Source organism: Lampetra fluviatilis, chromosome 17, assembly GCF_964198595.1.
Source record: "Lampetra fluviatilis chromosome 17, kcLamFluv1.1, whole genome shotgun sequence".
NCBI lineage: Eukaryota > Metazoa > Chordata > Hyperoartia > Petromyzontiformes > Petromyzontidae > Lampetra > Lampetra fluviatilis.
In genome coordinates, this window is record NC_136291.1 from 3,645,298 (window position 1) to 3,673,071 (window position 27,774).

The window sequence follows — 27,774 nt, forward strand, 5'->3', positions numbered from 1 at the left end:
CGTGTCAATACAGTGCACTCATTGTATACTGGATCGTAGCGACTGTTTACTGAACACTCTACCATTCGTATCGCTTACGCTACAGATATTTATTGTATTGATTGTTTTAACCATTGTATCGAGTATACACTGTTGTATTTATCACACAGTTGTATTGCCTTGTTGCGCACTATCGTATTAACCACCCTATAAATTATTTACAGTGAATATAATTACAGTAACAGTACCGTTAACGCACCGTTCGCTTGCCGATAATATTTACATCGTACGGTTGATATTCCTGTCTTGCGTGTGTGTGGTGGGTGTATTTAAGAATGCCGGACGTGACGGCGAGATTATTACACGGCTGCTTGAATTGAACAAAGCCGCTGTTTTGCGTCTCCTGTGTCTCGTCTTGGCCAGAGGAAGGGGTAAGAGACAATTCAGAAGGAGGAGGGAGGGAGGCTATAGACTTTGACTCTAGGCTGGGGAGAAGTCAGTGGGGTGAAGGGACATTCACTGGACACCACGACCGTGTTACATCATCCATCACGACTGGTCTCACGTCTTGATTTGTCTTTTATTTTCCGGGGGATTGAGCCACGGACATCGCTCCGCCTCCCACGTCGCGTTGCTGCTGTTTAGTCCATCACCACAACGCCAGTATTGTCTTGGGCACAGCGTGTTCGTGACACACGACATATACCGTGAGTGTGTGTCACCGTGTGTGTGGACAACACAGTCAAACACAAGCTGTATATTAACGTACACACACCGTGTAATTTCACGTATACACACACGTGTATAGGTTAGATTCTACACACAGATACAGTGTGATTTCACACGCTTAATACAGCACACGGTGTATATATATACACAAACATTGTGTACGTGTACATTGTGAGTATTTTATACAGACACGGTCACACACTGCACGCATCCATTCATTCACTCGCCACACACGGCGCAAGCAACACTTTCTGTTGCTGTCAACTAATACTATCGACTATAGTTTATCGGTATATTATTGATGGTTATAGTCTACGCTGCTTTGCGCTTGTATCCTATATGACACACACAGGTCTAACTGCATAGACTCCACGTACACCACACACGTGTGTCAATTGTAGACACACTACCACAGCCGTGTCAATTGTAGACACACTACCACAAACGTGTCAATTGTAGACACACTACCACACACGTGTCAATTGAAGACACACTACCACACACATTAGACACACACACATCGAGACGACCGCGGTCACCAGCACACAACAGGAGGCACCAAAGTTCACACAACCACAGACAGACAGACACACAACCACACAACCACCATGGATCTGGGAAGATCGGGACTCCGGCTCCTGATGGCGAGGCTCTGCACGACGCACGCCGCAAACGCGTCCCAGCCACGGAGGCCGCTCGCCTCCACGCAGAGCCCCGCACCGGGGCTCGAACCCGGCCGGTCCGAGCGTTGGGGCGGCCTCACCCTCGAGTCCATGAACCCAAATGTGCGCGCCGTGGAGTACGCGGTGAGGGGTCCCATCGTGGTGCGCGCAGAGCAGGTGGAGAGGGAGCTCCTGCAGGTGAGGCTGGTGGTGGTGGTGAGTGAGTGAGTGGTGGTGAGTGATGGTGATGCTGTGGTGGTGAGTGTGGGGTGAGGGATGGTGGTGGTGAGTGGGTGGTGGTGGTGGTGAGTGAGGGGTGGTAGTGGTGATGGTGGTGGGTGAGGGGTGGTGGTGGTGAGTGAGGGGTGGTGGTGGTGATGGTGGTGAGTGAGGGGTGAGGGATGGTGGTGATGCTGGTGGTGGTGAGTGAGGGGTGGTGCTGGTGGTGGTGAGTGAGGGGTGGTGGTGGGATTCAAACGCAGTGGTGGATGAGTTGGTGCCACTGTGGTTGTAGTGGTTGTAGAACTGTGGTACTTGGGAATAATAATTGGACAGCTCCACTGATTGTTAATGGCTCTTGCTTCGATATTTTCTGCTGCTATACATTTCCACATTGTATCGCCACTTTGTTGAGCTATCATTTGTGGCCAGGTCACTTCTAAAAAAATGGGTTAATAACTTCGGTGGGCTTTACCTGGTAAGATTAAAAAAATAGTTTAGTTTAATTTGAATATATATTTTTAAGCGATTGTTTACCCTTCCTATACCTTTGCATTCCTATCGTGTTCTTGTATTGTTTGTGATTGTAACGTTTTGACCCGTGCCCCATCCTGGGCATCTGTGGAAAAAATAACTTTATAGCTCATCGGATTCAACCAGTATATGAATACATATTCTGAAACTGGACATAGGGGTCACCACAGCTACGCATCTCCCACCACCTTTTAAATCTGTCCTTGGTGCCTGTCACCCGCAAGTGATGATTGTTGATGGCCATTATCCTGCTTCGGAAAGTTAATGTGGGTGGGTGTAATAGTTGTCAATGCTGCCACTTTCACTGATGCCACCTCCACTGATGCAACCGTAGTTAATGGTTCTGCCACCGGCTGCTGCTGACTTTGCCACAGCTGTTATCGACGTTACTGTTGTCGCTGCTGCTGCTGCTGCTAGGAAGTAGCTACTTCTGCTACTGATATTACTGCTGATGTTGCTACAGACGTTGCTGCTGCTTCTGCTCCGTTGATTTTGCTGAGGTCGTTACAGTACTCCTGGCTACTGATGTACTACTGCCGCTGCTGCTACCAATGTTGGTGCTGCTGATGCTGCTGTTTTGGTAATAGCTGAGCTGCATGGGCCATTGGCTGGTGGCAGGCCACGTGCGCAACTGGATTTTAGATTAACCCTCAATAAATGCGTTGGCAGAAACATTGTAATGGCCATTGAGAGCAGAGGGAGTGGAAAAAAAAAACGTACTGCCAAAGAGCATGAATTATTACTGAACTTGACAGTGTACACAATTGCCTTCAAAATACTGGGGCCATTGAAGACAGTTTAAGCTGTTTCTTTCCTCCACACGATGTTTTTTTCTGTATGTTATTTCCTCGCATGTGTGGAGTTTCCCCGGGTAGTCAAGTTTCCTCCCATGTGCCAAAATAATAACGGTTTGGTCAAACGTCCCATTGCAGGACCCTCTTGTAAACAAGTCTTGAGACTCAGTGATGCTTCTTTCATGGATCCTACACACATTCTTAATTGTTTTCCCATGAGCCTGTTCTCACAATTCTGAATTTTGGCCTTGCTATACTGCGGTATATGTAAACATTTGCATATATTTTATATACAAAATTATTATTAAGTACACCGTCATTTACATCTTGTACTATTCACAACATGTTTTATTTATCTTTGCGAGACTCTAATGAGATAATATTTTTCACGTTGGAGCTGATTCTCCTCAAGGTGCCTCGGTGAAATGATAAAATTAATAACGGCATATTAAACACACAACTTGATATTGTTGTTAGCGGTCGCTGACCTGTAATTAATATTAAATATGTGAAAACATAAACAGGTAATTTTCTCATTTGGAATTTTGTTTACGACATTCGTGCCTGTGTTTGGATTCTGGATGTCTTGTACTTTTATAAATATTTAATATCCAAACTTGCCTATGAAAGTACTTTGTGTTCGTGACGTTTCTGCTATGCCCCCTGCTTACACCAAGCAGGGTAAACTAGGACACCAGGATCCTAACTGCGTTGCAACTGCATTAACTGTTCTTCATCAGCCCGTATCGTGTAACCACGAGGGCTCATAATTCAATGCTGCCCAGCTGATTCGCCATCCGTCCAGGGTGCTGCGATGGCGAGACGTTAACTCCATCGCCTGGTGTGCAGGAGGTCGTGGGTTCGATCCCGACCCTGATGATGCCTGTATATTTGGAGTTTGCGCGTGTCTCTCTCTCTCCGTGGTCACGTGAATTTTTCTCCGTGTCCTCCGGTGTTTTCCCTCCACATTTAGAAACATGCATCAGGAGTATTTGGCCGCTATAAATTCCACGTGATAAGCCACTTTGTTGAGAAAGGTCGCTTCTGAATAGGAGCTATATCGCTTAGTGGCCGTTAACTGGTGAAACAAAAAAGATTGTCATCATCATCGTGATGATGAAAACATTGTGAGATTGGGCCATCGTGGCAATCAGTGTCTGTTTGGTGCTGCAAGTTGGGTTGGGTGCCAAGCTGGTTAACAGGCGTGTCACGTAATCACGCTTTATAGAACCCAAGTTGGATTTTTTTTATTTCTGCAGTTGTAATGAGCAAATAAAAAGATCATCATAGAAAGACTTGGACATCTTGTTTACAACACTTGGGTGGAAATTTGCCCCGTTCCTCTCGACACGATCACTTTTTGACTTTCCCCCAGCATGCCACCGATTTGGTCAACAACGGACCAGCAGTTGAGCTCACGCCGCCTCTATCCCAATGCGCCACTCGTCCCAGTGTTGAAGCACATCTTTGTTTGCGCCGATCTGGAGGGTTATCGATCCGGCAGAGCCTATTTATCCGCATCGATGCATGGAAATTATGTAAAAAAATATGAATTTAGCACTTCTGGGAGATGACTTCGCGTTACGCAATAATAATTGTATACTGTCGTTTTATCCAGGTTACAAGATGGACCTTTTTCCCTTGTACGCTATCTTAAATAATATGTGGAGGGTCTCTCTTATAATCTGGTAGGCGTGTGTGTGTGACCAGAGTTCGATAGCTTTATTGACACCGGGAACACACAATCCAGAAAATACGGTAATATTACTTCACAGCGCTTTGTCAGTCCTGTGCTGCATGAAGGCCTCTCCTATGTATGTATGTTTAACTTTTTTCGCACCCTATGTAGCCAACAGTGCTGATCAGAGATGCGGGGGCGGCACAACAAACTAAACACAAAAAGCACCTCTAAAGAAATGAGTTTTCAATCCGGATTTAAAAGTGCGTAGCTCCAGTGGCTTCCTAATATTGGAAGGAAGAGCGTTCTACGTTACTTTACCGAAAGAACCAAAGAGTTTGATGTTACTTGGATACATTTTTGCATCTTCCCTGAGCTTGCTCAGACTCCGTCGCTCATTTGGCTGCCACTCATTTGTTTGTCTCGATCCAAAGTGATCGTCTCTTCCCCAGACTGTTACCAAACAATAACTTGCCTCGTAAGCTGCCATTTAGGGCAGTGTTTCACCTTCAAAGCGGGAGTTGCCTCCACTGAACGGCCGTATTCTCTAGATTGGAATACGCACTTTTCTTCCCCCTTGTGTTTTAAGGTCAAAAGGTGAGGTTGCATCTTATAATCGGGAATGTGTTTGTGTGTGTGTGTGTTACCAGGTTTTCATACATTTACTCGCACCCCCACAGGCTTTCTGTGCGCCTTACTCTCTCCAAAGCAATCTTCTTCTTTTCCCTCCGGAGAATACGGTATCTCCAGTCCTGAAGACGGACCGTTGCCGGAAACCGGTCGCCTCACGTTTAATTTACAACACATCACAGACGATGAGGCTGCTCGCGTGTCTTCACCGTGGTCGTGTTACAGTCCTGTCAATGAACATTCCGAAACGTTATTTTTAGGATGACCGCTGTCCCGTACAAGTCATTACTTCTCCGCCATGTGACCGATTGTATTGCCATTTAAAAAGTCACACTGGGTAGGTTTTCACGGTGTTTTGACGTGGGTCTCTGCGTTGCAATCACGGGTCGTACCGCGTGTTGCCCGGCTCGATGTCCAACATCTGGATTCTCGTGCTGGGGGAGCGTCTTCAGCATGCGTCGCTACCCCAGGGGAGGTCACTTAATGTCAGTGTTACGTGTTTTATTTGTTATTGAAATACCATCCACAAACAAATCAACTGCCAATTAAGAAACCCTGGCCAAGAGGAGTACAAAATGAAAAACGCCTCCCCGCATTCATTTCGTGCGTGCGTGTGATCGAAACGCTCCACCTCCCCTTACAGAATGCCCTCCTTGTGCACCCAGAGGGACCTGAGGGCCTCGCAAAAACAAAACCGTGGTTCATTTTCGTTTTTACGTTGAGCAACACCTCCTGCGTTGCCGCCAAGGGTGCTTTCGTGGCGTTGCTTTGTGGTTGCGTCAGAAATTCTGAATTCCTCGCACTCGCCTTCAAATCCTCCACACACACCCCCCCCCCCCGGGGATTTTCACTTCTTGGCCGCCCTCGTTTTGACCCTGGGTGTGGTGGACGCGGCTGGGCGGGTGGTCGAACGACGCTCGCTCGGCTGTGGTGGTGGCCTGGAAAGATGGGAAATTGTCTCGGGTGCTGTGATTTGAAAAAAAACGAGAATCGGTGTCACGCCTAATTTAGTTTCATTCGCGTTGACGGACCTTTTGTTTTTCTCGTGAACACCTTTAGTTGATAGAGAACACCACTATTTATACTTTGCAATCCCATTCAGAGTGCACCACTGCATGAAGGCCTCCCCACGCCATGTCGGTTGGCCTGTGCAGGTTGTTAGGGACTGCTTCTGCTATTACTCGTGGCCAGTATTTTTACTTGGGTTGCCGGGATCACAGCGCAGCACGCGAACCACCGCTCGACCCAAACCCTCGATGCAAAACCACTGCGTTGCAAAACACATTAACTCGTTCGCACTGCGTTCCTCCGCCTTGCATGTGACCTGTGTTGTGGCCGTGGTGGTTCGCGCACTTGAATTGTAATCCAAAGGATGCTGGTTTTGATCTCCCGGCACGATAGTTGAGACAATGTGAAAGCTCCTTAAATCCGCGCCCCGCTTCTGTCCACGCGACAGTTGGTCAATTGTCAGTTTGCATGCGGTGGGTAATGCGTGAGCACTCTCCACGTCTTCCGAGTAATCCGGCCAGCCTGGAGGAGTATGCCAAATTAACCTCCAGAGGGGCTGTGTAGAGCTCCCTCAAGCAGGAGGCGATTTAACGAGCAGTGACCCAATCGGGCAGTCGCAGGGCTGCACCATTCCTTGCCTTTTTAACTCTTTATACCACTTGTGGCCGCAGCAGCCTCTTGTGACGCGACTGCGGCCGCTGAATAATTATCGGACGTACGTTTTGCTAAAACGGGACGGGCAATGGAGCGGTGCCTTCCCGAGAGAACGGGACATCACCGGGTGAGGCCGAGCTGTTAACGATGTCCCACGCCACCCTTTAATGGCCACAAAATATTCCCCGATATGATCGCCATAAATAACCATTCCAGCGGGAGAGTGTTTGGCTGCGCGGCCAAATTAAGTTTTTTTTTTTCCAATCTGGGAACATCACCACTTGGCCCATCAAGGAAACCTGACCGTGTAATTTTTACTTTGGTATGTAATCATAACAGCGAGCGGCGCTGGAACTGGCTGGTCTTTAATTTGAGCTCGGGAGTATCGGAACGTCCTGAGCCGTGCAGACAGACATAGCATCTTGATGCAGTCTGTTCTGCTGTAACGCGTGTTGTTGTTCATAGCGTGAAATTGAATATACAACGCGATGATGAATGCAAATTGTATAGAACGCGATCGAGCGAACGGAACTACGTCGCGTGAGTAGGAACGAGCGGTTCGTACGGCTGCCTCCGCGTAGCGTCATCGCACGAGGCATTGGGATGCTGCTGGATGCTTCTAGACACTACCCACGCGCCTCGGTCTTTGTTCGGCCTACGTTACGCATATCACGCGTTATCGCGGACGGTGCTTTACCCCTACGTTATACATTACTTATCATAACGTGATTTTTCCATGCCGCGGGTGTTATTCAGCAACGCGACTTCTACCGCGTTCTGGGAGAAGAGACTGCACGACCAGAGAGAAAGAGAGAGGGGGATTGTTGTGCTCTGCGTGCGAGGGTGGTGCTGTACTCGCCCCTGTAGTCGAGGTGCACGCGGCAGATGCGGCCCGCGGTTGCATCGTTTTGACGGGACCTCGAAACGCTGGCCCGATGTTCGCTTTCCGCCCGTGCGTAATTCAGTGATGCAAGCTGTCACCGCTAAGCCTCTGGCCACCCGGATTCGTTGACTGTGCCTCCACGTTTGCCTTGATGTTCTCCGGGCTAAGCTGATGCAAGTCTGAACAAGAACTGTCATGGGAAAGATGGCCATTTTTTTTGGCTATCACTCGACAGTCGGCTTGCGATGGCAGGCACTAAATAAACAACCCTACTACGGTTAGACAAGACATGCCGTTTATGTAGGTCAAGGTAAATGTGTACGCATGGTGAACTTCTTTCGCACCTTACCCCACGGACCGGCGGGACAAGCTGAAGGTCTTCCTGCAGGACTTCGACAGGGAAGGTGCGGGGGGAGGGGGTTGGCAGCCGTGGTTCTGTGGCTTGGTGATATGGGGGGTTTGGCAGCCGTGGTTCAATGCTTGGTGGGCTGGGTGGCGCGTCATCGACCCAGGGAAAAAAAAAACCACACCCCGGCACACCACATCAAGTATACAACTTGCCGTGGCTGCGGCTACTCGTCACCTATTGTATTATCCGGATTCTAAGACGCAAGGTTTTTTTTCTCGCTTGGATCTTTAAACGAACGTTGCGCGTATTGCATGTATGTCCCGTGTGGTGAACTTCTTTCGCACCGTGCGTGGCCGACCGTGCTCGTCGGAGGTGCGGGGGAAGGACATCAAACACGTGCAGCCCTGCAATTGCTTGCTCGTGCCAGTGCTGGCAGAAGGGCCTCTACTATTTGGTGTCCGTCACCAAATGTAGGAGGTGGGAGTACCCATACTTTACCCCACCACGTGCCGTACCCGTTGATACTGCCGGGATGACGGAGGCGGGGATGGGGGAGTCTAAGAAACTTGCCCCCCATTGTTGCAACCGCCGCACGAGGAGATCCAACCGAACCGGTGAACTCTGCATGGTATGTGTGTACGTTGAACTTCTTTCGCACCGTGCGTATTCCAACCCATGCTAATCGGAGGTGCGGGCAAAGTCGTCGGCGCGCTGACATTCACACCACGGCAGCGTGCCTGCCGTTCGTGCAGTCCGTGCCGCTTGGACAAAACGTGTGGCGTTGCCGCTCGCGGATGGGATGGCCGACGATCCCCTGCCGCCTGCCCCTCTCGCTACGGCGAACGGTTCCGTCGCCGAGTGGCTGAATGAGGGAAGAACGGGAGGCGCGAGCGGTCGCCTCGCCGTGTCACGGCCAGCCGTCGAGCAGCGGCCGACGGGGAACGTTCGTCGTCGTTATCTCGACGCTCGAAAACCGCGGCCGTCCGTGCCAAGGGGCATTGGGCGAATCCGGCCACCCGGGCCTGCGACGGCGCGTCACGTGTGGGAGCGTGAGCGGCCCGCTGTGGGGGCGAGGGAGGGAGCGGGGTGGGGGGTGGCAGCGGGCCGCGGTTGGCAGATTGAGAGCGCGAGTTGGGTTGGCACCGCTCCCACGCTAGCACGAGCGCGTGGTGTGACAACCAAACAACTTAAAAAACCCGGCAACAGCGGCGATGTTGCCGCTTGCTCAGCATGGGGCAGGTGATGAATGCTCACCGAGCAGGGCTTTATTTTTTGAAGTCGGAACAGTGCCCGGAATGCTGTACCGGGAATTGTTTTGGCACGCCGCATCCACCTTGGTTTATTTTGTTCTCATTGTACACTTGACTTTGGGAAACCTGTTCGTGGTATAATAGGAATATAGGGTACAACAATAATGTAGGAGTATTCTGTATAGGCATACAATCTGTGTTCTAGTGGTCATGCCTTATACCGGTCATCTCCAGCGCCCTGGAAAATATCGAGTGGGGAAATTAATCCCTGCTTATCGGTGCGGCGTCTTACAGCCACTCACCATCCATCGGGGGTCTTAGGGAAAACTCACTTCGGAATCAGTGTAGCAAGTGGGTTGTTGTCTTAAAACAAAAAAAATTCAGCCCCTTTGCCAATCCCCTCCTGGATGAGGACACTTTGTCTCATGGCAATGCTGAGCGCACAATCGTAAACAAACTCGTGGTGGTGGGGAGGGTAAAAAAAGCTTGCTTTGCTTTTTGTTGTTTTGATGCAAATGGCACAGTGTCGGCAGAAGGCTTCCTCGCACTCGTGACTGCACAAGCGGCCGGGTCGCGGTGGTGAACCGAGACTGCAAACAGGATGGGCGTTAAGAGTCAGCCAAGAACCTCGTGACCGCTGTGACAATGCGGCTCCCCCCTCGTGCGGCCCTGTTTTAGGAACGCGAGCGCGTGGAGAGGAGCGGGCACGCGCTCGTACGCACGCACGCACGCACGTCGTGCTGACCCTCGCCTCTGCCCACGCAAGCTGAAGGTCACCCGCTTCGCTTCGGAAAATTGACGGTGGCCCGCAATTCAACGGCAGTCACTTGTTTCAAAAGGACGGGGACCGCGTGAGGACTTGCCACTGCGAGCCCGCTTTGATCGCTCAACCGGCAGAATTTTGGACGTTGGTCGGCCTACCCTTGCGGCCAGCATCGACGTGGACATGTTGCACATGTCTGATGGAGTCCTCACCATATGGAGGAGGAAGAAGAATAATAAAAAATCAAATGCCCCCAGTGCGTTGGCGCAGCCATCGTCAGAGCATGCTGCCGTCAGTGGCAACAGCGTTGAATTCGGAGCGTTTGTCCATTTCTAGCCTTCCTCAATCCGAGGGCTGGCCACGAGGTGGGATGCACCCACGGGGCTCTCTGCCTTGGGGCGAATTGTCCCACACGGAGCCCCGTCCAAGCAAACTGCGTCGTCGATCCAGGATCTTCTGGGCCGGCCGTGGGCCTCATTTTCCTGGAAGCCGTGCCTTGCGTTACTACCTTGCGTTACCACCTCGCGTTACCAGCTCGCGTTATTACCTTGCGTTACCACCTCGCGTTACCAGCTCGCGTTACCACCTTGCGATGCCATCTTCTCCAGGCCGTCTCCTCCGGGTTTCCCCCGCAAGATCTGTCCCGGCGCACGATCATATTACTCTTTCTCCTTGATGAACTCAAAATAATTCTTCGTACCCCGTTTCATCAAAGATCGATGCAATTGTCTGGTGGGGCTTGTCTCAGGGGGTTCTACCTGAGTTTATATAGCAGTGCCTTTCAACATCTAAGGCCCTTATAAAGTATTTAATATCCAACCACAATGTAGTGATGTTATATATATATCGAGACAAACGGGAGACAAAGTCGATGCAATGAAGACAGACCTCGTTGCCTTTTGACTTGTTGAACGAGTGTGTTTTCAGGCGTGGTTTAAAAATGGACATTTAAAACCGGCTCGGTTTATGTTGCTGGCGTGTACGTGCGTCACGACGTGATTTTAACGGGCTCGCGCTTTGTCTTGATAAGAAAAATGGACATTCAATGGGCCAATCTTGCCGAGGGGACCCCTTCTGCCAAGGGGGCGCTTTATTGGTGCATCAGGGTTTACGTCAGTGCTAAAAATGAAGAGCACGCCCCAATGGAAAGAATCCGGAGTGATGGTTTGAAATTTGATGGGATAATGGCAACAACAGCAAAAGTTAAAAGGATTAGCAAGTTTTGTAGCGTGGCCAATTTTAAGTAGGACTGGTGAAAGCAAATCGTGGGGCAAAATGTTGAATATTTTTTGACTTGTCTTAATGTGTTTCCTTTTATTCCGGGGTTTGCATCTTTAACCAATTACGTCGCAAGTGCAGTCAGCATCTGGCCACGGAGATACACTTGGTTGTTTTTCTGGCAGCCTCTACGAAGGGGAGAGCTGTGTGGGGGTACGTTGAACTGGTCACGTGAGGCCCTGCTTTTACTCTTGACGATATATCACCCAAAAATCATGAAAGGGTCTCTTTGCTCACTGCCGTTGTACCATGTTGCTCTTCACTGTTTTAAAATATTAATAATAATGTCCTTTATTTGTCCGCGAAAGCCTCGCCTAGTCTCGAGATTTTTTCCGGAGGTACCTGCTGCATTGGGATGTTTGGCCATATCCATCAAGGCGTGTTTGTATGTATGTATATTCAGGCTGGCCTTAAAGTGCACATAGCCTGGCACAAGCGCCGTTGTGACATCACCACCACTTAGTGGCGAATGGCAGTTGTATGTATCTTGAACTTCTTTCACGCCGTACATAACCAACCGTGCTAATCGGAGGTGTGTCCAGCTATCTCCTGGCCAAGTTACGACCGAGCACTGCAACCAATGCCGCCCGCTATTCCCAGGCAGTCCTCTATCCAGCGTGACCCGGTCGTAACCCGGTCATTTGGGCGGTTTTTGCTCCGCTCTGTCGTACGTGCCCCTTGGAGCGAAAACCCCGCAAAAAGTGGCTCCGACGGGAAGGCTGGAGTCCAACCGCGTCTAATTTTCGCGGCAGGTGTCGGCACAGTGTCAAATTCTCGAGCGCGCTGGCACTGTGCGGGCAAGGCTGGCATCGGGCCACTCTTCCATCACGCACCGTAACGGCCACAGCTGTCGCGTGGGAGCTAATTTTGGAAAAACCTGTGGCCACCTGGCACCGCTGCCAAACGTTGGAAAACCTGGCTCTGAAATGATGCTTTCCACTCGCGCTCATGCGGCGAGTCCGGGTCAAACGTCTACAAAGAGCTCTTCCTGGGGGGTGTGGTGGGCTGGAGCGGTGGGGCACTGGTTAACGCCCCTCCGCTGCGGTCAAATCCGGCGACGCGGTTTGGAATCCCCGTCACTGCAACATCATTGGCGAGTGATATTTGAGCCGGCCCTGGGCACACACCCACCTGCCCGCCCACCCACCCGCTTTCCCGTCACTAAGTTCCATCTCCTCTGAACAGCGAAGTGAATTATGACAGTTGTGGTGAGATGTTAGCGACCTCTTCTGGTATGCAGGTGGTCGTGGGTTGGATCCCGACCCTGACCCCTGCTCTATATTTGGAGTTTGCATGTTCTCTCCGTGGTCGTGTGGAATTTTTTTTCCGTCTCCTCTGGTTTTCCCCTCCACTTTTAGAAGCAACGGCCGTTTAAGTATTTGGCTGCTATCCATTTTCACGTGATAAGCCACTTCGTTGAGCTATCATTTGTGGCCAGGTTGCTTCTGAAAAAGAGCTTTATCTGGCAAAATTTTTGTTTTAATAATTTAATTTAAATCCCTCCCCATGACAGACACAGCGTCGACATGGGGAGGCCTTCATCCAGCAGTAGATTGGCAAAATTGCTGTAAATTGAACTTTAATCTATTTCATTTGGACGAGAGGTCATTGAAACTACAAGTCTCTTTTTTTTCAAGAGAGATCGCAACTCTTTTCAAAACTAGAGCTGCCCAATATTTGGCTGACTGGACCCTCACTTTGTTTTCAACGAATGTTTATTGATATAACCATTCGGCATGTAATAAACGCATGACGCCCCACCCCACCCCTACCGTGCGTGCCTGCAGGGCATGGAGAAGCCCTTCTCGGAGGTGATCAAGGCCAATATTGGGGACGCGCACGCCATGGGCCAGCAGCCAATCACCTTCCTGCGCCAGGTGAGCTCGCGGTGCGCATGCGGACAGAGCTGTCGCTGGTGGTGGTGGTGATGATGATGGTCATGTTGGTGGTGCTGGTGTCAGTGGTGATGATGGTGGTGGCGGTGGTGGTGTTGCTTGTGATGGTGGTGGTGTTGATATCGCTGGTGTTGTTGGTGGATTTGGAGCTGCTGGTGGAGCTGGTGGTGATGATATCGATGGAGTTGTTGAAAGCATTGCTGTTGATGGAGCGCTTGACAGTGGTGGTGGTACTGATGTGTAGCTGCTGGTCATGATAATGGAGCCACTGCTGCTGGTGCTGATGGAGCTGGTGAAGTCGGTGCCTAGTGCTGGTGATGATAGAGTTGGTAGTTGCGTTGAAGTGATCTGTGATGTTAGCGCTGTTGGTGACATTGATAGAGCTGGTGGTGGTGGTGGTCTTTATGTAGCTGCTGCTCGTGATCTTGATGAAGCTGCTGATGCTGCTGCTTTTGATGTTGATGCTGGGTCGACTCGGCCTCAAATGAGTACCTGGTGTGGTATCTAAACATCGCCACTCGGAAGACAAAGACGGCCCAGCATAGTGCTTAGCCACCCAGCCTCTCGTGTGCCGTGCCGGCCTCAATAGGTGCTCGCTAGCAGCACTTGCCCCAACGGTCTGTTAAGGCTATACGGGGAATCTTTGTCTTGATGACGACAAAGCCGGAGCTGGTGTTGCAGACGGAGCTGGAAGCGCCTTTGCTCACATGGTTCCCTCTCTCCCGCGTGTGCATACATGTGTGCGTGTGTGTGTGTGCGTGTGTATGTGCGCGTGGGGAGCGGTGGTGTAGTGGTTAGCGCGCTGCGCTATGGACAAGGCGACCCGGGTTCGATTCCCGCTCACGGCCAACACCAGTGACGATTATCTGAACCGGTCCTGGGCCTCCCCTAGGTCGACTCAGCCTTAAATGAGTACCTGGTGCGGTGAGTAAACATCGCCACTGGGGAGACAAAGGCGGTCGGGCGTGGTGCTGGCCACCCACCCCCTCGTGTGCCGTTCCGGCCGTCATAGGTGCTCGCTAACAGCACTTGCCCCTACAGTCTGTTAAGGCTATACGGGGGATCTTTGTCTTTGTATGTGCGCGTGCATGTATGTGTGTGTGTGCGTGCGTGCAGGTGCTGGCGCTGTGCGCCTGCCCTGAGCTGCTGGAGCGCGACGGCTTCCCCGAGGACGCCAAGCAGCGTGCGCAGCGCATCCTGCAGAGCTGCGGCGGGGTCAGCATCGGTGAGTGAGGGAGCATGGCCAGACGTGCGTACGTACGCGCATGCACACGTACGCACGTGCACACACATACGCACACACACGCGTACACACGTATACACACACGCGTACACACACATACGCACACGCACGCGTACACACGCGTACACACGCATACACACATGCGTACACACACATGCGTACACACACATACGCACACGCACGCGTACACACGCGTACACACGCGTGCACATGTATACACACGCGTACACACATACGCACACACACGCATACACACACACGCGTACACACACACACGTACACACCCACACGGGCGATGGGGCAGCAGGGTGGCGCAGTGGTAAAACCTGTGCCCCACAGTAAGAAGGACCTGGGTTCGATTCCTGACTCGGGCGCCTTTTGGCGTCCTCTGGTCTAACACTGTTTCAGACAAGGCTCTAAAGAAAGCTGTCTCTGGTGTGGACCAATCAGTTTCAAAGACAATGCATGTATTTTATCATAGCATGTTTTTGTTTGCATGTTCACCACAAGTACGTGTGGTTAATGCAGACAGGATTCCTTGCAACATGTTTCTGTTTGGTGTTTTAACATCTTAACACAACTGTTTTATTGCCAGAAATGGTTAAACCTATTCTTTGTACGTATGTACGTTGAACTTCTTTCGCACAGTACCTAGCCCAACCGTGCTGATCGGAGGTGTGGGTAGGGGAAGGGCAACAAACTAAACACGAAAAATTCGTTTTCAATTTCCAGTGTAGCTGTGGGTCGGGTGAAGCACGGTCGTAGGCCTCATCTGGCGCGTCGGGCCGTAGTTTTTCCCCTCCAACGCTGTCCGATCGAAGCACGCAGCACAAGCACACAAATAAAACACACGTGCCCCAGCCGTGTTCAAAGCTATCAAACGAAACATTTCAGCTTATTGGAAAAAAATATATATATATAGTCATGGTCATGTGTCCTGCTCTAGTGTCATCACGAGGTTAATCTTGTTCAATAAAGCATGGGGGGGGGGGGTCACGGTGACATCTCTCAAGTGCCGTAGTAACGCAATTGGCCAGAGCGGTAAAGTTTTGTTCGTCACGCTTCCTCTTCCTCTGTCGTACGGCGTGTTGCGAAGATGATGAGCGATCGATTTTTGGAACGGCAACGAGACAAGATTTATAAATGGATGTCTGTGATCTCTTGCCATTTCAAGCTGTACCGACTGTACGCCAACGAATGGCTGTGGCGCCGTCGTTCATTGGTTTTGGTGGGCAGCAGTTGACCACGTGTGTTTTACAGTAACGAAGCTTCACAGTTGTGATTTAGTTCTCCAGAAACACAACCGAGATGTACTGGGCTTGCAATGATTCAGGAGCGAGATTCGCTTGAAGAATCGATTATTTTTGTGGTGTTCTGGCCTTGATGGGTGCTCGCTAACAGCACGTGCCCAACAGTCCGGTCAAGGCTACACAGGGGATCTTTGTCTTTGCCTGCAGGCTCGTACAGCGCCAGCCAGGGCATCGCCTGCGTGCGGGAGGATGTGGCGCGCTTCTTGGAACGCCGCGATGGCATCGCCGCTAACGCAGACGACATCTACCTGTGCACGGGCGCCAGCGAGGGTGTCGTGGTACCGACCGCGCGGGCACGGGGTGGCATGCCAACTGGGCTCCACCATCGCGGAATCATCGTCACTTGGTTTTTTTGCTCAGTCGGTGTTAACCGCTGAGGTCGTGACAGGTTTTTGCACGCTCCTGTAACGCTCCCATTCTGCTGCCGTGTGCACCGATGCACCTCCGATTAGCACGGTTGGCTACGTACGGCGCGAAAGAAGTTCAACCTGCATACGTACATGCCTACATTATGGAGGGCGATATTGGCACAAGTACACATCTCAAAGCGTCCAGGACAAAGGGCCGTTTGAGATCATACCTCGGTCGGGAAAGATTCATTCTGACACGGCAGCGTGTGTCCCCCCCCCCGCCACTGCCGGATGGGAGTGGCACGTGGCCTGTGATCCAGCGCTGTGGAGGCAGTGCGGGTCGGTGGATCGCTGCACAAATGCTGCGAAACTCCCATCCCGTTGGCGTCGAGGTGTCACACCCTGCCGTGAGAAGGCGGGACAGCGTAAAACCGAACCCGCATCAAGCGAGGGAAGCTTGTTAGGGGCGCCACGGTGGCGAGATGTTAACTTCCTTGTACACAGGAGGTCGTGGGTTTGATCTCGACCCCGACGCCTGTGATATATGGAGTTTGCATGTTCTCCCCGCGGTCGTGTGGATTTTCTCCGGGTCCTCCGGTTTTTCCCTCCACATTTAGAAACACGCATTGAAGAGTTTCTGGCTGCTATACATTTCCACAGAACAAGCCGCTTTGTTGAGCTATTGTTAGTGGGGTTGCTTCTGAAAATAAAGCATCATAGCTCCATGGGACTTACCTGCTAAAATAAAAAAAGAATGTTTGCACGTTTTGCCAAAGGTACATGTGGTTAACGCAGACTTGATTCCTCGCAAAAAGGTATCTTACTTTGTGTTTGAACACCTTAACACCTGTTTTATTGCCAGAAAGGGTAAAACCTATTCTTATTTTTTCACAACATAAAAAAAAGTTTCGTAGTAAATACAACGAATTGACCGCAGACGAATCGTCTTCCACCGATCGCCGCAGCCTCTCTCTCTCTCCGTCCGTTCTCCCCCCCGCCGCTCGCGCCCCCCCCCCCCCTCCGGCATCGAAGACGCTGCTCAAGCTGCTGGTGTCGAACGGCGGGCGCGTCCGGAGCGGCGTGCTCATCCCCATCCCGCAGTACCCGCTCTACTCGGCGGCGCTGTCCGAGCTGGGCGCCGAGCAGCTGGGCTACGAGCTGGACGAGGGGTGCGGCTGGGCGCTGGACGTGCGCGAGCTGCGGCGCGTCCTGGGGCGGGCGCGTCGCAGCTGCGAGCCGCGGGCCTTGTGCGTCATCAACCCCGGCAACCCCACGGGTACGTGCGTGCGTGTGCGTGTGTGTGCGTGTGTGTGTGCGTGTTGTGGGGAGCGGTAGTGTAGCGGTTAGTGCGCTGCGCTATGAACCCGGCGACCCGGGTTCGATTCCCGCTCACGGCCAACATCAGTGACGATTATCTGAACCGGTCCCGGGCCTCCCCTAAGTCGACTCAGCCTCAAATGAGTACCTGGTGCGGTGTGTAAACATTGCCACTAGGGAGACAAAGGCGGTCGGGCGTGGTGCTGGCCACCCACCCCCTCGTGTGCCGTTCCGGCCTTCATAGGTGCTCGCTAACAGCACTTGCCCCTACAGTCTGTTAAGGCTATATGGGGGATCTTTGTCATATTTGTGTGTGCGTGTGTGTGTGTGGGTATGGGTGCGTGCAGCGTTGAGGGGGGGGGGGGAAACGCGGTGGTGGCCACCCGCCATTCTCGTGCACCGTGGCACCGGCCTTGTATGTAAACTCAAAACTATAAAGTTTTTATATTCTTGGTTCTTTCGGTAAAGTCACGTAGAAGGGAACTAATAAAATAATACAGATAAATAATAAAATAATACAAATATAAAACGATGAAATGTTTTCAGGGAAATAATAAAATAATACAAATATTAAACAATACAACTTTTTATTGTTTGATATTTGTATTATTTTATCATTTCCCTTCTACGTGACTTGACCGAAAGAACCAAGAATATGAATCCCTGCAGTCACGAAAGCTTTAAATCAAAATATAAAGTTTTTATTTACCAAGTAAGGCCCACTGAGCTGCGTAGCTCTTTCAGAAGCGACTCGGCCACGAATGATAGCTCAACTACAGTAAGTGTCTCATCACGTGGAAAATTAGAGCGGCCAAATACTCTAAACGCACGTTGATTCTGAATGTGGAGGGAGAATCCGGAGGACCCATTGAAAAATTCACACGACCACGGGGAGAACATGCAAACTACAAATATTACAGGTGTCAGGATCAGGATCGAGCCCACGACCTCCTGTATACCAGGCGAGGTAGTTAACATCTCGCCACCGTGGTGTGTGTGTGTTGGACTACTTTCGCACCGCGCATAGCCCAACCTTGCTAATCGTAGGTGCGGGGGGAAGGATAACAAACTAAATGCAAAAAGCAGTTGTAAAGAAATTAGTTTTCAATATAGATTTAGAAGTGCAGAGCTCCAGTGTCTCCCTAATATTGGAAGGAAGAACGTTCCAGACGGCCACAGAAGCGCATCTGAAAGCACGCGATGCGGTAACCGTCTTTGTTCGATGGCTAGCCATAGGCGCTCGCCAAAAAGCGCGTGCCCCAAAAGTCTGTTAAGGCCTGTACGGGGGATCTTTGCCTTTGCTGTGGGGGAGCGGTAGTGTAGCGGGTAGCGTAGGAATTGGAAGTCCTGGCCAACGAGGGGAAGATCGAACAGCAGATGGTCGTGTCGGATCTCGCAGTTCGCGTGTCGACTGTGCAGCGGCCGCGAAATCTGCCAGAGGGGGAGAGAGGGCGTTGGTGAGGTGCGGTGACGACTTTGGCCACGATGACGTCTTCATCTTCGCAGCGCTCGTCCGGCAGTCCGTGCCAAAGTGAGTATCTCTGGACCGCCGTGCTAAACCTCCAATTAGCACGGTTGGTTACGTCTGGTGCGAAAGAAGTTCCACGTACATTACACACATACATGCTGCGCTCTTTCCCTGGCAGGACAAGTGCAGGACCGGCATAGCATCGAAGAGGTGATTGAGTTCGCTGCTGAAGAGGGTCTCTTCATCATCGCGGACGAGGTGAGAGTTTAATTTACTCCTCCCATGGCCTGTTCGTGCTGGATTTCTCTGTGTTCACTCTGATGTACCCGGTGAGTCTGGCCTGTGATACACTCTCTCTCTCTGTGTCTCTGCAACCGAGACAGCTGATCAACTCACCCGCCCAAACCCTTCTAAGTCCAAGCTCAAATGAGGCGCTGAAAACGAGACTGAAATTCAAACCTTGGCTCTGATTCATGACCATTCATATTGAATGCCCCAGGTGTGTGATAGTTACATGCCTACAACCCAAACGAAAATGTGGCATTGACGCTCACGGAATACGCGAGGAAGACCAATGCCAGACATGTGACTCAAAGTAGATAAGAACAAAAAGAGATCGATTCATGAATCCAATTCTGACCGTACGTATGCAGTCGTCTTGCCAGTCCACAGCTCCAACAAGGTCGTGGGTGTAAATTCGACCGTACTCCAACCACGCTGGCCAGTACGGGTCGGTGAAAGCGGGGAGCACAGAAGTGCGGTCGGGCGACCGATTCCACCGCAGTTCCCTCCGCCGTCCCACCGCGTAGCCCCGCAGCGGCCCGCGGGTTGCCACCCACCCCACCCTGCTGAGCTTCCCAGGTCTGACGAGATCGGGCGGCCTCGCTGGCGATTGGGATCGCGGGAGCGAATCGCCACGCTCCCAACCGCCGTAGGTCTCCCCCCGCTACCCGCGCAACAAACCCAACCCGTCGTGCTCCCTAGGTGTACCAGGACAACGTGTACGCCCCCGGCTGCCAGTTCCACTCCTTCAAGAAGGTCCTGCACGACATGGGGCCCGAGTATGAGCAGACGGTGCAGCTCGCGTCGCTGCACTCCACCTCCAAGGGCTTCCTCGGCGAGTGAGTGAGCAGCGTGGGCGGGCGGGCGGTACGGGCGGTACGGGGCGATTACGTTTGCCAGACGGGCCGTGCTGCTGTTCATATAAACGCCCTCTCCTGTTCGTGTGTGCGTGTCTCCGTGCAGCCAAATGTTATATTGCTGTCGAGAATTGAACAACGCCGAGGTTTATTTTGTAAAAGCCTCGCCGGCGCCGGTGGCCACGGAGAACATTTGCGCTGGATAATCTGAGCTTCGCTGGTGGGAGGAAACCGGTGCAAACAAAAAGGGGGAACTCTGAATAACGGAACCGATAATCTAGTACAGTAATCGATTATGCAAATAATGGGATAGGCCAGCTCTAGTTGTTTTCATGGTGTAGGTAAAACACAGGTGTGTGTGTGTGCACTTCTATTACACAGTGTACAGGTGACAGACATGTAAACACGTGTACAGGTGACACGCGCATGTATACGCGCCGCGTGCGTGCGTGCGAAGGTGCGGCCAGCGCGGAGGCTACATGGAGGTGCTGAACCTGCCGGCGGGCGTGAAGGCGGAGCTCGTGAAGCTGGTGTCGGTGCGCCTGTGCCCCCCCGTGCTGGGCCAGGCCACCGTGGACGTGCTGGCGAACCCGCCGGAGCTCGGCGAGCCCTCGCACAGCCTCTACGTGCAGGTAGCGACGCCCCGGGGTACCGAATCGCGCGTGATGCTGCACGATCCCGTCGGATCTCGGAAGCCGAGCAGGGTTCGGCCCGGACGGTGCTCGGACGGGAGACCGTCACCGTGCACAATAGGGGGCCCCGTAGCGATGGGGCTGCTGCGGGGCTAACGCGGTGGTCGACAGGGGCGGTGCGGCAACAAGCCGTTGTTGCGCCGTACTTCAACGCTCCCACCGCGTCTGTGCACCCCACCTTGAGCGACCCGCGCTGACCAGCTGACCAGCATGGTGAAGTATCGTCGGGTCAAACCCACCCCCCCAACGCCCCGCGCAGGCGTGGGTGAGGCTGTCATGCCATTGACAAGTGGATAGCGCCACGCCGCGTGAGTCGTCGTCGTTGTGATTGTGCGGTGTTCTTCGAGTGGCTGGGAGGGAATGAGCGGGCGGGCGGGCGGCCGCGACGCTCGAGGCGCCGGTGGCGGCGGTGGGCATCGTCGTCGCCATCGCGCTGACGCCGCCTCCACGCGCGCGCCCGTTCCCGCAGGAACGCGACTCGGTGCTGCGCTCGCTCGCGCGCAAGGCGCTGCTCACGGCTCAGCTGCTCAACGGCACGGAGGGGATCGCGTGCAACCCCGTGCAGGGAGCCATGTACGCCTTCCCGCGCGTGCACATCCCACCGCGAGCTGTGGCCGAGGCCCAGGTGAGCACGTCGCTGCGACAGATTGCGCGTCCGGGTGAGCGCGGCCGGCTACGCGAAAGAAGTTCGACGCACGTACGTACGCATGGACGTACGTACGCACGTCCACGTCAAGCTAACCCACGCCACCCGCTTCGCCATTCGGGCTTCGCCAGAGGTGTCCTGGGTGGTTCGAAGGTCGGGGAGTGTTGAGCTGCCATCCGTCGAGTTCCTGGGTTCGGCTTCAAGAGGTCGCCCGTGATAAATGCTGTACGGGTAGGCATGCGACGACTCATCCGTTGAACTCGATTGTTGTGCAATATTCACGAACGGGATCCCGTGTAACTCATTCTCTCTGCAATATTGACGCCTTTGTTTTTTGTTGTTGCTGTGGTCACGCGCCACAATTTTCCCTCTGCAAAATATCCGGGAAACTGGCTAAACGGGACCATCCGTGCAATAAAAATGAACTCAACATTGCGTGTAGGAATCAATTAATTATAATTCATGTAAATGATATGAAAATTGAGTGGAGCGGCGGTGTAATGGTACACGCAGTGCTCTATGAACCCGGCAATCAGACTTTGATGCCCGGCCACCGTTAATATCAGTGGCGAGTGATGATCTTTTCCAATCCTGGCTCACCTCTTCACCAGCCAAGATTGACCGGCGTAGTGAAGTATGGTCATAGAACCCTTCTCAACGACATGGCGTGGGGGAGGCATTTACCCAGCAGTGCATGGACGAAGGGTTGCAAATAACGGTGAAAAGGTGTTTTGACCTGACATTTCGGACAATGAACCTTCAGAGAGAAGGCAACATTATTGGCCGACTTGTATTTGAAGATCACACGTCACCCGGTGAGACGCTCAGAAAACTGGGACACTGCAAAGAATTTGCACAATTTGAATTTCCATCAGAACAGATTCGAGCTCGTACAATAAAGCAGTTGCATCAACTCACTTAATGACAAATTGAGTTTATATGTTACTTGTGATTTCTCCACAATTCTGGCTGTCGTCTTATGAGGCTGGTTGTAATGACCAACGGAACGTCAGGGTACTCGAATTGTAAATGTTGTTGTGGGTTTACTCTCCAACACACAACCGGTGTGCTGAAGTAGTAACTCATTGGCAATGTTCTGCTTACGTGACAAACGTTACTAATCGCCTCTGTCGGGTGGTGGTGGCGGCGGGTTTAACGACACATTGATATTTCCGCGATCTAACCTAAAAACTTGTTTATGTTACTAGAAATCTGCGTCGTGTGTCGTGTAGCCATGACCTTCGATCCTCACCCCCCCCCCACCCGCAGGCACGCGGCCTCCTCCCCGACATGTTCTACTGCCTGCAGCTGCTGGAGGAGACTGGCATCTGCGTGGTGCCGGGTAGCGGCTTTGGCCAGAAGGACGGCACCCACCACTTCCGGTGGGTCCCACTGCTCCGTTGCCATGGCGTCGTCTTCCAGGCAGGCGATTGGCTGTTGCAGCGAGAGAAAGGTTGACGCTCGTGGGGGGAGAAGGTTGCCGGTCTCACCGGGACTCCCAAAATTACCTTGAATTACGATCTGTTCTCTGTTATTTCGGACCAACTATGACCGTATGGTGTTGACACACGACAAGGTTTTGAGAGCGTTTTCTAATACCAGGCCGCAGGGTACCTATTTTTACCGATTTGCCAGATGTGTGTAAGCTGCAACGACTAGATTGCCATTTGAATAGATCAGTGGGCCCTTCACCAATCTGCACTGACCGGCGTGGTGAAGTATAGTCGGACAACACCCCGTTGACTGGCACACGATCGCCAGGCCTTCTCCTGGCAGTTCGATCACCAATGAGCCGCGCGTCAACATGCACATGCATGACCACGCGTGCGTGCTTACTGTTCATCTTCTCGCGTGCAGCATGACCATCCTGCCGCCCGAAGAGAAGCTGAAGATCCTCCTGACCAAGGTGACCGAGTTCCACGCGAGGTTCACCGAGTTCTACGCCTGATCGAGGCCACCCACCCAGGGTCGTGACCCCCCCCCCCCACCCCCGCCTCCTCCCCCCCCTCCCCACCCCCGCCTCCTCCCCCCCCTCCCACGTCACCGACCACACCGCGACCCAGCTCGTCGGATCTCATCGCTCCGACGTCACGAACCCGACTCCGCGCCCTCCGTTTCGGCACAAAAGAAACTGGCTGCTCCCGGGATCTCTCGAAGACCGTCTTGCCGGACTGGGGACTAGGAAGGTGGTGGACCCCGTAACCTCCGGAAGCGCCGCTTCGACCGCGGCCTGCGCTTGCCTTCTGAAACGAACTCCTGGCCGTGTCGGCTGAACGGCCGCTGCGGTTGAGATTGCTGGGTGAGCCGACGGAGCCAGCTTGCGTTGGCCGCGTCGCCTCTTTGTGTAATCGTGGGCGGTGTCCTGTGACGTGCGGTGTGTGGGTTCGGCTCGATGGCTTACGCGTCGCACGCGTCGCACGCGCGCCAACGCTGTCCGTGCGCTCGCTCGCACAAGTGGAAGCGAACCTATCGCCAACGAATGAAGCGACAACAACAACAAGCACAACGTGCTGCTAAGCGGCGGTGAAGTCGCACGGCGCTCGTGCCAGCTGCGTTGCACCGGTTTCAAAGTCTTATCTAGCGCGTAGGCAAATGCACACACAGAGACGCGCGCACGGACGCAGCCGGCCTCGCGCTGTCCCTCCCAACGAGCAAGTCCCACGTGGCATCGCCACTTCTCTCTGTCCTGCCGTATAATCCCCCGCCAAACGCGGCTGTGTTGATGTCAGGAGGCCTCTACCACACCCACCACCCCTTGACTGAAGTTCGGAATAACAGAACCGGGTTGTGGGGTGCGTGCACGCGGACGCGCGCCCCCCCGTAACGACGATGCCGTTAACGCGCGTACGTGCAGTCGGGCGCACGTTCGCGCCCACCCGTGTGATACGTGCGGGCGCGGTCGACGTTCGCTCGCCCGCGCGCGTGGGTTTCTCCCGCTGCTGTGATTTCAGCAGCCAGAATTCTGCGCCGCTCGAAGAAACGGCTGGAACGCATCGTCGCCCGGGAGGTGATTCGTCCCATTCGGGGCAGTGGCGAAGTTGCCGTGTTGTCGTCGAAAATCGGACAAGCCGAGCAACGTTCGGGCTATACAGATGAATCGAGCCCTGTTGTGGACACGTGTTCGCTAGACGTAACGGGGGACCGGTCGAAAAGGTTTTGAGAAGGAGACGGGAACGGAGAATCGCACAGAGCTAATGGCGAGGCGTTTCGTGATGTCCCGTATCGGTGTGTAGTAAGCTAATGCTGTTGTTTGTAATGGTTGAAAACACGGCAGAGCCCGAAGTGCCATGGTGAGAGCGTTTAGTTTACCAACCTGCTCTTTAGCTAACCCTCTCATAATTAACACTTAACGAAGCTTAGTCACGTGCGTTGTATTACAGAACTTAACTCGTAGCATTGTAGCCGCTGCGGAAACCGTGCACGGATCGGGTAGAATTATTTTTTTAAAGGGATTTTTATTTCTCTAGTGGAGATGATGGTTATGGTGATTTTTTACTTGACTGTCCCCACCCTGTGCGGTTCTTCTAAACCGAGTACTCGTTTTGGTGCAGTTTTGAGCCTCTATGGTGGCAACCCCGGAGACAGTTTTGAATAACCGGACTCTCGACTGTAGCTGGCCAAAGACGTCTGGATTTTATTTTCCCCTTGTACCTCTTTTCCACTGCGCAACTGAGCCGCGCTGGGGCCACGCGGAGCCAGCCTGGCTCGGCTCAACGTTGTTTTTCCACCGCAGATGCTGAGCAGTGCCACTCACACCGCGCACGCAAAGAATGAGTCGAGACGCATTCAGGTGGACGCGGTGACGCTGAGCTTAACCCTTTTCCATTCCGATGACGTACGTGTACGTCATAGAAACGGAATCGGAAGAAAAAAATGAAACTTTATCGGTACCGAGGCTCCCACAAGGCTGTGCGGGGAGGACGTGTGGCTCAGTTTCGTGCCTGCTATCGTAGGGTGTGGTCGTGTCGCTACGGTTCTCCGCAGTGAGTACTTTAAAAACAACGGCGCTGTGCCCCTCTTAAGTGAAATGAACGCAGAGCCGCTTGTGTGTTCCAAGAATCAGCGGTGAACGGGACCCACCCTGCAACTTGCAGTCTTCGCGGAACGGGAGAGGAGTTAAGTTGCACTGACATCGCCCGCAATGAATGCATCATTGTCCCTAGCCCTGCTTGACCCTAAGCCAGATTCAGATGTCTGGTGAGGTGAGTGTAGGTAACACGGTTTATAGCCAGTGGAAATCCAGATGTGCCAGTGGATCAGCGAGTATTGGTGACAGAAAACAATTCCTGTTTTTTCAACGATTACTTTAGCGTACGTTTTACGCTGATGACGACAACGAACCAGTGCTTGCACGAGCGCGTGCCAGCGAGTCGCGCCATATAGCTGCAGACCGTTGTCTCTGTGGCCTTATTCACGCGCAAGACTGTTAGGTCCGACTTGTTTTATTCCCATAATAGAGGTTGTTTTGGGTTAGATCGCGTAAATATATAAATGTGTCGTTAAAACCCGCCACCACCCGACACAGCCAACTAGTAAGGGTTGTCACGTAAACAGAACGTGGCCAATTCGTCACTAGTACAGCACTAGTATATAGTGTAGTGTATAGTAGTGTATAGTAGTGTAGTGTATAGTAGTGTAGTGTATAGTAGTGTATAGTATAGTATATAGTAGTGTAGTGTATAGTAGTATAGTGTATAGTAGTGTAGTGTATAGTAGTGTAGTGTATAGGGGTATAGTGTATAGTAATGTAGTGTATAAGAGTATAGTGTATAGTAGTGTAGTGTATAGTAGTGTATAGTATAGTGCATAGTAGTGTAGTGTTTAGTGTAGTATACTAGTACAGCACACCGGTGTGTTGGAGTGCCAAGCCACAACATTTACTCAGTTTGTAAATGTTGTGCCTTGGCTCTCCATATTCTGTTTACGTTTAGGGTGGTGGCGGGTTTTAACGACACATTTATATATTTACGCAATCTAACCCAAAAACCTCTTATGGATGATATTGGTCGCGAAAGCCGACGTGTTAAAACGTTTTATTCCACGCGCCTCTGGAGCAGCGCACACACCACGTGACAGCGCGGTGTTGAAATTCTCGCGTCTCCAATATCCACGGCTCCTTGATGGCATGACGACACGGGCATATTCTGGGATGATCTACAAAGGAGGCGACCTGACGATCAACATTTCCAAACCATCCTAATCACACAGACGAGGTGTAAATGTTAAGCTAATCCGTCTGTGGCTTTAGAAAGCACGGCGTATTTAGGGAATAAGTCGGTGGTTTTGCCACGTACACGGAAACTGAATGCGCCATCACATTCCCAGCGTGGGCGAAGAACGCAGTTCGTCCGAGTAACCTCCGACACCACGTGGTGTTTTTATGAGCATTTGACCCCCTATCAGGGTGGGTGGACGAGTTACTTATACCTCAATTGCGTACGTGGTTGGTTGACGCTATTGCCAAGGCGAAAGAAACTTGACGGCGAGACTTTTGTCTGCGCTCCGCTTGTGGTGAACGTCCGAAGTGGAAGATCTGCCCCCCTCCTGCGGACGGCGCGAGGGCAACGGACAGCTGCGGCCACCGAGGTCTGCCCTCTTTAGCACAGGAACAACAGTTGCCCCCTACCGCTGCCTGCTTCCCCGCTGCTGTTGATCAAAATGCGAAGAATCCTGGCCACGTTTGACAAAAGCGTACCGCAGTGGAAGCTGGTTAGAAGCGCGTAACCCCCGTAGGCGTCGAGGCACACGCACGTTCGCCGTATCCAAAGTTCGCCAGTGGAATGTCAGCACACATTGCTTAGTTTAGAACCGTGCTTATATTAGGTATGCTTATATCCAGGCTTCTACTTTGTTGGCTAACATTTTGAGCAACGACGCTTGCTCGTAAAGAGCAATGTTGGTCTGGTTTCTTTGCTTGTTATGATAAACGTAATTTTTAACCTTGATAAAAAAAACATTTTTAGTTCCCTTTCTGTTGCTGAGGTGCCATTGCCTCACTCCTCCATTTTTGCGACACGGTTGCGACGTGAAACGCAACAATCTCTTTACCGGTGTATGTATTTTATTTTTTTGAAATCGATCAAATTTGATTTGTTTTTCTTGACCAACGCAAAGTGTTAATCCACGTCCTGCGGCAACCGCTTACTCACACAGCGATCCACTCGGTGGACCCGGCGGCGTTTTTATTTTATTTTAATCGACCGGAATAATTTTACGGAAACATCACCTTGTTGTGAGGCTGGGTGTGCAGTTACTGGGCATGTAACAATTGATCGATTAAAATTGATTCTCACGCTCAAGATAC

General features: G+C 52.1%; 1 protein-coding gene across 1 annotated transcript; it reads left to right on the forward strand.

Annotated features, from left to right (window-relative positions):
- LOC144936833 (alanine aminotransferase 1-like) lies at positions 1–27,771 on the forward strand. Its single transcript, XM_078863997.1, has 12 exons — positions 1–686; positions 1,061–1,568; positions 13,198–13,287; positions 14,422–14,530; positions 16,006–16,136; positions 17,241–17,484; positions 19,172–19,251; positions 19,978–20,114; positions 20,590–20,764; positions 21,294–21,449; positions 22,740–22,852; positions 23,328–27,771. The coding sequence occupies exons 2-12, from the start codon at positions 1,317–1,319 to the stop codon at positions 23,416–23,418; spliced, it is 1,578 nt and encodes a 525-aa protein (XP_078720123.1). The 5' UTR covers positions 1–686; positions 1,061–1,316; the 3' UTR covers positions 23,419–27,771.
- The last annotated feature ends 3 nt before the right edge of the window (positions 27,772–27,774 follow it).

Coding starts and splice junctions, on each gene's coding strand:
- LOC144936833 (XM_078863997.1), top strand. CDS start 1,317: ATGGATCTGGGAAGATCGGGACTCCGGCTCCTGATGGCGAGGCTCTGC. Junction 16,137..17,240: donor GCGCCAGCGAGGGTGTCGTG/GTACCGACCGCG, acceptor CCGGCATCGAAG/ACGCTGCTCAAGCTGCTGGT. Junction 20,115..20,589: donor TCCAAGGGCTTCCTCGGCGA/GTGAGTGAGCAG, acceptor GTGCGTGCGAAG/GTGCGGCCAGCGCGGAGGCT.